This window comes from Saccopteryx leptura, chromosome 2 (genome assembly GCF_036850995.1).
Source record: "Saccopteryx leptura isolate mSacLep1 chromosome 2, mSacLep1_pri_phased_curated, whole genome shotgun sequence".
NCBI lineage: Eukaryota > Metazoa > Chordata > Mammalia > Chiroptera > Emballonuridae > Saccopteryx > Saccopteryx leptura.
This window is the reverse complement of record NC_089504.1, coordinates 128,851,014-128,863,024: the sequence shown is the minus strand read 5'-3', so window position 1 is coordinate 128,863,024 and position 12,011 is coordinate 128,851,014. Positions and strand designations below refer to the sequence as shown.

Sequence of the window (12,011 nt, the reverse complement as noted above, 5' to 3'; positions counted from 1 at the left end):
CAGAAAACCTAAACAGACCAATTACAACAAATGAGATTGAAACAGTTATCAAAAAGCTCCCAAAAAAGAAAAGTCCTGGGCCTGATGGCTTCACAAGTGAATTCTACCAAATATTCAAAGAAGAACTAACTCCTATCCTTCTCAAACTATTTCAAAAAATTCAAGAGGAAAGAAGACTTCCAAACTCCTTTTATGAGGTGAGCATAATTCTGATTCCAAAACCAGGCAAAGACAACACAAAGAAATAAAATTATAGGCCAATATCCCTGATGAATTTAGATGCAAAAATCCTCAACAAAATATTAGGAAACCGGATCCAGCAATATATGAAAAAAATCATACACCATGATCAAGTGGGATTTATTCTTGGGAGGCAAGGCTGGTACAATATTTGCAAATCAATCAATGTGATTCATCACATAAACAAAAGGAAGGAGAAAAACTACATGATCATTTCAATAGATGTAGAAAATGCATTTGATAAAATCCAGCACCCATTCATGATCAAAACTCTCAGCAAAGTGGGAATACAGGGAACATACCTCAACATGATAAAGGCCATCTATGACAAACCCACAGCCAACATCATACTCAATGGGTAGAAATTAAAAGCAATCCCCTTAAGATCAGGAACAATGCAGGGGTGCCCCCTTTCACCACTCTTATTCAACATAGTTCTGGAAGTCCTAGCCACAGCAATCAGACAAGAAAAATAAATAAAAGGCATCCAAATTGGAAAAGAAGAAGTAAAACTATCATTATTTGCAGATGATATGATATTGTATATAGAAAACCCTAAAGTCACAGTAAAAAAACTACTAGACCTGATAAATGAATTCAGCAAGATGGCAGGATATAAAATTAATACTCAGAAATCAGAGGCATTTTTTTTTTTCCGAAGCTGGAAATGGGGAGAGACAGTCAGACAGACTCCCGCATGCGCCTGACCGGGATCCACCCGGCACGCCCACCAGGGGCGACGCTCTTCCCACCAGGGGGCGATGCTCTGCCCCTCCGGGGCGTCACTATGCCGCGACCAGAGCCACTCTAGCGCCTGGGGCAGCAGCCAAGGAGCCATCCCCAGCGCCCGGGCCATCTTTGCTCCAATGGAGCCCCGGCTGTGGGAGGGGAAGAGAGAGACAGAGAGGAAGGAGGGGGGGTGTGGAGAAGCAAATGGGCGCTTCTCCTATGTGCCCTGGCCGGGAATCGAACCTGGGTCCCCCGCATGCCAGGCCGACGCTCTACTGCTGAGCCAACTGGCCAGGGCCGAGAGGCATTTTTATACACTAACAATGAACTGTCAGAAAGAGAAATTAAGGAATCAATCCCCTTTACTATTGCAACCAAAAAAATAAAGTGCCTAGGAATAAATTTAACCAGGGAGATTAAAGACTTGTACTCAGAAAATTATAAAACATTGATAAAAGAAATCAGGGAAGATACAAACAAGTGGAAGCATATACTGTGCTCATGGTTAGGAAGAATAAACATCATTAAAATGTCTATATTACCCAAAGCAATTTATAAATTCAATGCAATACTGATTAAAATACCAATGACTTACTTCAAAGATATAGAACACATATTCCAAAAATTTATATGGAACCAAAAGAGAACACGAATAACCTCAGCAATCTTGAAAAGGAAGAATAGAGTGGGAGGTATCACACTTCTGATATCAAGTTATACTACAAGGCCATTGTACTCAAAACAGCCTGGTACTAGCATAAGAACAGGCATATAGATCAATGGAAAAGAACTGAGAACCCAGAAATAAACCCACACTTTTATGGACAACTGATATTTGACAAAGGAGGTAAGAGCATACATTGGAGTAAAGATAGCCTCTTCAACAAATGGTGTTGGGAAAATTGGAAAGCTACCTGCAAAAAAACAAAACTAGACCACCAACTTACACCATTCACAAAAATAAACTCAAAATGGATAAAAGACTTAAATGTAAGCCATGAAACCATAACCATCTTAGAAGAAAACATAGGCAGTAAGCTCTCTGACATTTCTCGCAGTAATATATTTGCCGATTTGTCTCCACAGGCAAGTAAAATAAAAGACAAGATAAACAAATGGGACTATATCAAACTAAAAAGTTTCTGCACAGCTAAAGACAATAAGAACAGAATAAAAAGACAAACTACACAATGGGAGAATATATTTGATAATGCATCTGATTAGGGGTTAATAACCAAAATTTATAAAGAACTTGTAAAACTTAATACCAGAAAGACAAACAATCCAATCAGAAAATGGGCAAAAGAAATGAACAGACACTTCTCCAAAGAGACATACAGATGGCCAATAGGCATTTAAAAAAATGCTCAACATCACTAATCATTAGAGAAATGCAAATTAAAACCACAATGAGATATCACCTCACACCGGTCAGAATGGCGCTAATCAACAAAACAACACAGAATAAGTGCTGGCGAGGATGTGGAGAAAAGGGAACCCTCCTGCACTGCTGGTGGGAATGTAGACTGGTGCAGCCACTGTGGAAAACAGTATGGAGATTCCTCAAAATTTTAAAAATCGAACTGCCTTTTGACCTATCCCACTGTTAGGAATATACCCCAAGAACGCCACAGCACTGTATGAAAAAAAGAAATGCACCCCCATGTTTATGGCAGTATTGTTCACAATAGCAAAGATCTGGAAACAGCCAAAGTGTCCATCAGAGGACGAGTGAATTAAAAAGCTTTGCTATATATATACTATGGAATACTACTCAGCCATAAGAAATGATGACATCAGATCATTTACAACAACATGGATGAACCTTGATAACATTATACTGAGCAAAATAAGTAAATCAGAAAAAACTAAGAACTATATGATTCCATACATAGGTGGGACATAAAAATGAGACTCAGAGACATGGACAAGAGTGTGGGGGGTACAGGGTGTGGGGGAGGAGAGGGAGGGGGATGGGGGAGGAGAGGGGGACAAAGAAAACCAGTTAGAAGTTGACGAAAGACAATTGGACTTTGGGTGATGGGAATGCAGTATAAGCAAATGGCAAAATAACCTAGAGCTGTTTTCTCTAAACATATGTACCCTGATTTGTCAATGTCACCCCATTAAAATTAATTTAAAAAAAAAGAATCCACCAATTCAATAAGCGTCCCCTCCACTTTATTTCCTGATTTACAGGAAAACTGAAGAATGCCCTCCCTCATAGGCTCAAACTAAAATTAAAGCAGTTCACCTTCAGCAATGGAGGCTCCTAGGATTTCTCCTCCACTAGCATCATTCTTTTCTTTTATCCTCAAATTGCTAATGATGCAGATGAAGTCTTTTCAGTTTCTTACCTTCTTTTCTTTCAGAATTGCATGCTGAATCAACATAATAAATCTATATAGGCATATAGCATAGAGCCCAGAAATCATATAGACCCAGCTCAATAAGAATCAACTACTTATAGTTAAAAACTCATTTTTAACATGGGTTCTAATTCACATTTCTCATCTGTAAAATTAGATTAATACTAATAACCACCTCATTTGCTTAGTCAAGAATAAATTCATTTACACAAGGTTCTTAGCTCATATAGCAAATGGGAATGATTATATAATAACAATAATGATAATGAGAACAACAATGACACTGATAATATTAAAAAAAGAAATCACAAAGCGATAAGAATTAAGATACCAAAGTATTTATTGAGTTCAAACAAACATATTACAGAGTCATAATTATTGTCATAAATATTAATATAGCCTTATGCTTAAGTAGCAATATCATTATTCTATAAATAAATCCATAAAAATAGCATAAATAAAATAAGTACTTATAACAATAAATAAATTCATAAATTAAAATATTAATTATGAAGAGAAAATTATTTAGGTTTTTTTTCCCCAAAAGAATGGGAAGTAAATTTTTTGTACGAATAGACAACTGCTTAAAAATAATTGTATAAATGTATAAAAAGCCAACTACAATAAAACATTAGCAATAAATCTTATTATGCTTAGAAGTGCCACCTTCCTGTCTTAGGGACACAGGTGACATTGTTCTGTTTTTTCAGCTAAGCAAGAGTTTATTTATTTAGAATCTAGCCATGATTGTGGAATTTGGTTTTCCATTTTCCTTTTGGTAAAAGAAAACCTCGGAGAATCTTATTGCTATTTCCAGTAGGCAAGAAGGGTTATTATCTATCTTCCAGCTTTGCTGTGATCAAATGCAGGCACTTCTCAGGGTCATAAAGAGAAAATTTAATTCTCCAATTACTTTGATCTCTCCACTGTCTCCAAGCTGTGAAAAAACGAAAGCACAAGTATTTGAGCATTTACACAGTATTTTTAAAAGAGGAACAAATTTGAAAAAGATAGCATGATTAGGTTGCTGGAGACAGAAACCAAGTTTCAGCCTTTTGTAAAAGATTAATAGTAATACCCTTTAGCAAGAATATAACATGATTTTCCAAAAACCTTAAAATTATTGCTATCTGAACTGAGAGGGCACCAAGAGGCGTCAATCTCTGTCGCACCTCACAGACAGCCTCTAATGAAGTTGTCTGAACCACTTCCCAACCAGAGCAAGCAAGTGGAAGCTGTGCTGGGGGACCTGGAGTGCCATCCATTATCTTGTCTGCCCAACCCCATACCCCCCCAGCTGTCACTGACCAGTGAATTATTTACAACAGCCTTAAACCCAAACTACACATTTACCAGTGCACATGGCAGTTTCTGTTCTCTCCTTCTTGACAAAGGAAAAGAAACAGGTTTTCACTTTTGTGAAAATATCAATTAAGCCCTATTCAGTTGCTTTAATTAGTAGAAAGCCAAATACAGGTTCTAATATTCCTTCTTTCTCCTTATTCCCAGTAGTTTGTAAATGAGGCTTTCAAACCCAATGAAAGAGAGACCCCAAATTCAAGTCCAAAACATCCTCCTCTGAACTCATCTACTCTATTAAATTTGCTCTAGGTAATTTAAAGAACAGCCATAAGACATCATTGTCCTATACGTTGCTCTCCTTTCTCTTCCTGCTTCCACCATTCCTCCTTGTCACTCTTCTTGTGGCACAATGCCAAGGGACATCTGGGTAAAAATTTTTAGTTTTTTGCCCTATTGTCTTGTCACCTGTTCACTAGCCTACTCTCTGCTTTTTCCTCTAATGACAGGAAACTAATACCTCCCAGACTTTCCTCCCATTTCAGTCAGTGCTGACCAGTCTTTCTTCATGTTGAGCTTTCTCTCTAAACATCTCTGTCTTCTGGAGTAACAGGGTAAAAAAAAAAAAAAAAAAAAAAGCATAACCACTCTTCTATGTGGCTACGTAGCAACCTATTGTACATATAAAAGTTGATTCTCTCAAAATGAAGTAAAAGCTTTAACATCTATGTTTTCTCATACAGATCACCATAAAATTTTTCTCTCTCACACTTTACTTTTCTAAAGACCACTGAGTAAGCTGACATCAGGGAATTTTGAAATCAGAAGGGCAAAGCATTTCTGGCCATGGTATGCCCATAGTCAGCCCTCCACATATAGGTCCCTCTTCTATGCCAAGAGAATTGAGCGTTACAGTAAAAAACTATGACGGAAGAAATCACTATGTTCATTAAATCATGCTCAGGAAGAAATACTTTTTGTAAAACTCATCCAGATGAAATAAAAGGAGAGTTGCAATCATGCCTGTTGCTGAAAATTTCATCAACTAGAGCCTTCATGTTTCTGAGGTTCAATTACCTGCATGCAAGAGCGTCACTTTCACTACTACTAATCATTCCTCCGGTTTTTGGATGAGTCACAATTGAGCCTTCTACTGTTATTCTTTTCCCCAATACGCTGCATGACAGTATCCTTCACTGTAGAAATATACACTAGGCTACACCAGTTACATGTTCACTGTCTGTCTAAGGATTTATTGCAGTGGGGAGGAGACTAGACAGGAAGGGGAAGAAAGATTCCCACTTCGAACTTGCATTTTGCTAGAGTAAATCTATTACTAATATTTTCATTCTGTTTGAAACTATATAAAGAAAATCAAGAGTTGATCACTCTTGCTTTTAAAATCAAATCCATAGCTCTTGAGTATTCTATATGATAATTAAATATCTGTATCAATCATTCCAGACATTCAGCCTATATTCAAGTCAAGTTCTTTTGCTATGGTTATTTTGGGTTTATTTCTTCAAGTTTTAAATCATCAAATTAATGGCTTTAAAAATCACTTCAAATAAATTTACCCCAGGCCTTTTTTTTATTTTAAACAACTGCTTTTTTAGATTACATGGAGCAGAAATAACTTAAATTTCCCTAAGAATTAATAATACTAAAACTAATATGTATTGATACTGAAAGAGTTTTAGCCTGAATAAGATTCAGGAGAACTGCATTCTAGTCCTGTCTCTGCCACTGATCGTCCCCAGAACATTGGGTGATAAGATTAGATGATCTAACTTCACAAGCAGTTCTAGAATTCTAAGACTCACAAAATTTGGAAAGTGATTTATAAATATATAGACACATCTATATACATGTACATCTAAATTATCAACCTAATGTTAGAAGAATCAAGTGAAAAATTACAACTTGGGGGGTAAAAGAAAAAAAGGAAAGGAAAGAAAAAACATTTGTCTCTCCTATTTAATGATTCAACAATAATAGTTATTAGTAGTACCTTTTTCACTGTGTCCTTCAGATTTTGCACATTTCTGTAGATATGATGGTCATCACTCTGAATGCGCTACAAAAAAAAAACCAGAGTGATTATTTTAGCATTGTCATATTGACACTTTATGAACCTCGGTGTCTCTAACTGAGGTATGTTGCAATTCACCTGGAATTAAAGTTCTTAGCATCTGTGCCCACAATGACCTAGATTTCACCAATGACCTAAATTTTCCAAGCTCTTAAATTCCCTTGGACACCAGAATCCAATCATTTCCCTTATATGGAACCTCTCTTCATTTTTGCAAAATCATATTGAAGTTTAAGTTTGTGGAAAGAGCGGAGTGGCTTATGCAAATTCTGCCAAGATTAAAACCTTCACTATACCCCATCAAAAATGCATGCTCAGAACAAGAAACGTACATAAAACATATTGTATAAACAATAGGTCCTCCTCAATAGGTACTAAGTACCCTTTGTTCTGCTCACTTCACTCAAATTTTTTCTTAGTTTTAAATGTTCAGAGCCATCAAATTCACATACATTTGATTTTGTCATTTCCCATGACATCAAAAGTGCAGGAGTCTTTGCCTACCACCATGGAACATTAACTCTTCTCATTTCCCTCTTTTCTCTTTCCCGTCCCTTCTCTTGATTAATTTGTATGAAGTGGATCCATTTTCTCACCTACGTGTCTTTTTTTTTACAGCTCCCAACATCTTTCTCATCTCACATTACTTGAGTTGCTTTTCCTAGGGACAAATGAGTCTTCTACGCACTTGTCTTTCAGACTCCACCCATCACCATAAACTCAAAGTGTGACTTTTGCTTTAATTAAGGAAAAACAAATACTCTATGCTTCTAAATGACTCTTATAATGGCGTTGCTGAGATCCCTCCAACTGCCAGCATGGGAGGGGGCAAAGAAGATTGGGGAGAAAGGGCTCTAAATGGAAGAAGGAGGGAAGGCAGGTATCTAGGCAACTCGGCGTGGGTGGAGTTAGGCTGGGAAAAGGACTTACACAATGGCGTAACTTGTTGCTGAGGCTGGCCAGGAAGGACACCACCTCCTGCATATAAGGCTGGAACCTATCAGACTGGGGGAGCAGTACTTCTTCAATGGTAAAGTTCAGCACCTGCCTCATCAGAGAGCAGCGCTCATTCATCTGCAGGCAAATTTAGCAGTCATCACATTAGGACACCTCAGAAGACCCAAACCGTGGCCACCACCGCCCCAGACAATCATAACCGTGGCACACTGCCAGCTCGTCACTACTATTGCTTACATGGACTCCGCGAAACAATTTCTCTCCAATGAGACGAACATCTGTGTTGTTATCTGCCAAACTAGCCTGCAGGAGAAAAAAAGACTTAAGTGCTTGGACATCAAGGAGACGAAAAAAAAGTTTGCAAGTAGAAATGTACTCTATCCTCTCTCCCAAGAGCAGCCCCATGAAGTCTAAGGAAAGAATTCAGATGGGTACACGAGTCTACAATAATGCACAGAGGAGTACAGGGAAGATGAATGTTCTGAGGGGTAACTGCATGACTCCTTTTGGGGTAAAACTCAATGTATGTACATATTTTAAAGACTGAAATGGAAAGTCTTCTGATAAAGCCCAATCTTGGAAGTCTATGGAGAGACAGAAAATAATCTCGGGTCTACCAGTAGAGATAAATAGTGGATTCTTAAAGATCTTAAATGTGCCCTGCGGACAAGTTTAAGAACTATCTGTGTTCCACGTAGATAACATACAATAGAGAGAGATTGAGATGAGTACCTCCTCAGCCAGCATGAAGGTGCGGTTGGTGATATAGGGCTGCTGGAAGTCGGACTCGTCCAGCCGGCAGTGAGGCCTGACGGGCACAGCCACTCCCTCCTGCCCCCACAGGGCAATGAAGAGAAGACAGCTGGCGGCCAGAGAACCCATGAGGGAAAAGCTCGCAGATTTCTGCAGGGTGGCCATTGCAGACAACTTGAGAAATTGGCAGCTAGGGAAGGTCAGCCTGGTATCAAGAAAACAAGAACATAAAGGGAAAAAAATTAAGTGTCAAGAAATATCACAACAAACAAAGCAATCAATAAGAGTTTGCTGAAACACTTACCTGTTTCAGTGATTCTGCTTGTGATGGGAAGGTAGAAGCTGCTGCTTTTATAGTCCCTAGGACACCAAACTTTTTTTACTTGTGAAAAAACTATGACATCAGCAATTATCTAATTTCCAGTGATGTCTTCTGAGAACCACCTAACCACCGTAGGAGCCCACAAAACGCCACCTCCTGTCCTTCCCACCTTGATATGCAAGTGTTTCCCTAAAACGTCACTTTGGTTCCAGAGGACACTCTTTCAGGTAAATCCTAGAAATTTTCTAAACCTGACATATTTTTCAAAGAAACCAATTTTTTTGTTTTTATAGATTCCAAGTTTATTTTTTGATCTCCTATAGTAACTGAGTAAGCATTTTGGTCACGGACTCATCTTTGTACGAGCTTCATAGATTCTTATCTCATTAGAGTTGGTCAGAAATAAGGACCCGTGTCCTATATCCTCTGCTTTAAAATAAATAGTAATTGTATCTGGGAGATAATTCAATTTTTAAAAATAATTTTATCTCATATGCTAAATCCTGAAGAAGACTTAAATTTTAAAAATTAGAAGCATTGGCTAATCTAAGCACTGTGTCCTCTTATTCTTTTTTTCAAGTGATCATAACAATTATAGTAGATGCAATTACATCTCAAATTCTTTTTATTAAATTGAAAGCAATATCAAATTGAGTTTGGAAATATTAATATTGAACAATCCTATCATTATTTTGAATATACAAGTATTTAAAGAATACAGGGATAGAGTAGTTCATGTTGAAATCTTACCTGCACTCATTCTAAACAACAACACACAAGTCTCAGAATAGCATTTTCAAAAATCTTATAATAATTTTTAGTATATATATATGGATATCTAAAGAAAAGACTATGGCTACATGTTGATTTTACATTATTAAAAATACACAGACTTCTAAATAACACCTAAAATCTAGACTAGAAACCCTCCCAAGGGATGGGAGCAGGGAGCAGGTGTCGATCTTTTGCCACAAGAAGGAATGTGAATTCTTACAAATTATTTCAATCAGATTTTTTCTCCTCACAACTACTGCAGATTAGGAGTATTGAAGAACTGGAAGAAGGAAAGTGAGTCATCGTAGAACCTGGAGCATTTTGTGAGATGGCACAGACCACAGAGAAGGGTGAGAAGAGCAGGAAGACACTGAGATTTGGGGAGGTGGTCTTAAGAGAACAATGCAAAAGGGAAGGTTGGAGAAGAGTAAAGAAAAACCAGACACATTCCAAATGTTTTCTTGGGTTGTTTATGAACCCAAGATGAGGAAACTCTTCTTTATCCAATTTACTATTTATATAAGATATGGCCATTTTTGTCCAGAACTCTCTATATTATATAAGCACTAGAGTTAAACTAGTTTATGTATTAAGTAAGCTTTGCTTGGTTTGTCTGGGAGCCTGACAAGTATACATAATTTTGTTCCCATGGGAAAATTAATTTTGGCATTACTGAATTATGTGATTGTGAGAGGAACCTTCTGTCTCTTTCATCTTTGTAGCTCCAACCTTAGAACAGTGGGGCACACATAGGAAGGACTCAGTAAGAATATATGAATGGATAGATCAATAGGTCTTTGAAATTCAGTAATTTATTAAATATCTTTGGGAAATCCACAATGCCTTCTATTGAAGTGTACATCTCTCTAGAAGAAGATGGTCTTTAGGTATCTCAGGTAAAATGTTTTTTATTCTTTATACTCCTCAGTACAACACACATGATCATTGTTCCACATGAGGTTTGTGGGGGGGGGGGGAAGATCCTACCCTCATTATTCTCATTCCTTCCACACTGAACACCCACCACCACCTTTATACCTGCAATGGATTGCTGCTCCAATGTATTTGATATACATTTCTGAATAAGTATGCATCCTTGTAAAACATGAAGTGTTTAGCATGTATATTTTTTATTTTACAGGAATAATTCTCTTTCTTAGCTGTTCACTTAGCACTAGGTCTTGCTATCTATCCTATGTTGCTGTATGTACATATAGCTCCTTTTCTAACACAGCATTGTGTATCTGCATTTAACTTATTTGATTCCCCTTTGATGGACATATAAACCACCTTCAATTGCTTGCTCTACAGGCATTGCAGCACTGAGCAACCTCATGTAAGTTGTTGGATTCTATTTTTTCAGAATATCTTTGGAATAGTTACCTGGGGTAAGCCAACTGGGTCATAGGGACAAGTTCATTTACTTTTACTGGATACTACCAGATTGCTCCCCAGAAAGGCAACATGGATATACTCTTTCATACCAGTGAAGAAAGATTCCTGTTTTCTCATATTCCTTCCCACACTTGGCGTTATCCAGCTTTAATTTTGTTAGTTTTTGGACATATAAAATGATATCTCATTGTTGTTTTAATTTACATTTTTCTTCAAACATTTGTAGCCACTTGAGTTTCCTTCTTTTATGAATTGGTTGTTCATAGCAGTTACCCATTGTTCTAGTGGTCTTTGGTCTATTGTTATTGTTGTTGATTTGTTAGAGTGACCTGTGAATTACTCTTTTTAGGTTGTAAGCATAAAAACTCTTCTCCCAATTTGTGTTTTATTAATTTTGTCTATTTGTCCTTTGTTGAACAGAAAACTTAATTTGGCTGTAACTTAAGATGTTATATTTCATTTTATGGTTTGCACTTTTCAGTGCTTTGTTTAAAAAAAATCTTTATCTCTAAATCACAAAGATGTTCTTTATCTTGTCTTTTATTTACTCTAGAGTTTTGCCTTTTATACTTAGGTCTGTTATGACTTTTTGTATATGATGGAAAGTAGGTAGCCAGCTTTATTTTCTCCACATAGTGAGTCAGTTTTCCAACACAGTTTACTAAACAATGAATCCTTTATTACATGTCAGTTTCCCATAAACAAATAGTTACCTCAAAACTCTCTATTCTGTTGCGTTGGTTTATTTATTTTTTTTCTTACTATTCTTGAGACAATTCCATAAAATTTTTATTACTGAAGAGTGTCTTTATATTTAGACAGGAAAGTTTATCCTTTTTGCACTACTTTTTTCAGGACTGACTTGGCTATTTTTGAACATAAATTTTCTTTTGCATAAATTTGTGAAGAATTTTTTAAGTTTTTAGGAAAATGCAGAAGAAACTTTAATTCAGTTATCATTTAATTTTGAGATTAATCTGAGAAAAATTCACTTCTTTACAATATGAAGTCATTCCACCCAAGGGCATTTACTACTTTTCTACTAATTAAGATCTTCTGTTATAACCTTTGTATTTTAAAA

The 12,011-nt window shown here is 36.8% G+C and overlaps 1 protein-coding gene across 1 annotated transcript; it reads right to left on the bottom strand.

The window, feature by feature from the left end:
* Positions 1-4,197: 4,197 nt before the first annotated feature.
* IL22 (interleukin 22) lies at positions 4,198-8,604 on the bottom strand. Its single transcript, XM_066365763.1, has 5 exons — positions 8,419-8,604; positions 7,924-7,989; positions 7,660-7,803; positions 6,649-6,714; positions 4,198-4,275 (listed from the first exon to the last, which is right to left on the bottom strand). The coding sequence occupies exons 1-5, from the start codon at positions 8,602-8,604 to the stop codon at positions 4,198-4,200; spliced, it is 540 nt and encodes a 179-aa protein (XP_066221860.1).
* Between the last annotated feature and the right edge of the window lie 3,407 nt (positions 8,605-12,011).

Coding starts and splice junctions, on each gene's coding strand:
- IL22 (XM_066365763.1), bottom strand. CDS start 8,604: ATGGCCACCCTGCAGAAATCTGCGAGCTTTTCCCTCATGGGTTCTCTG. Junction 7,990..8,418: donor CCTTCATGCTGGCTGAGGAG/GTACTCATCTCA, acceptor TTTCTCCTGCAG/GCTAGTTTGGCAGATAACAA. Junction 6,715..7,659: donor GCAACAAGTTACGCCATTGT/GTAAGTCCTTTT, acceptor TTTTTTTTGTAG/CGCATTCAGAGTGATGACCA.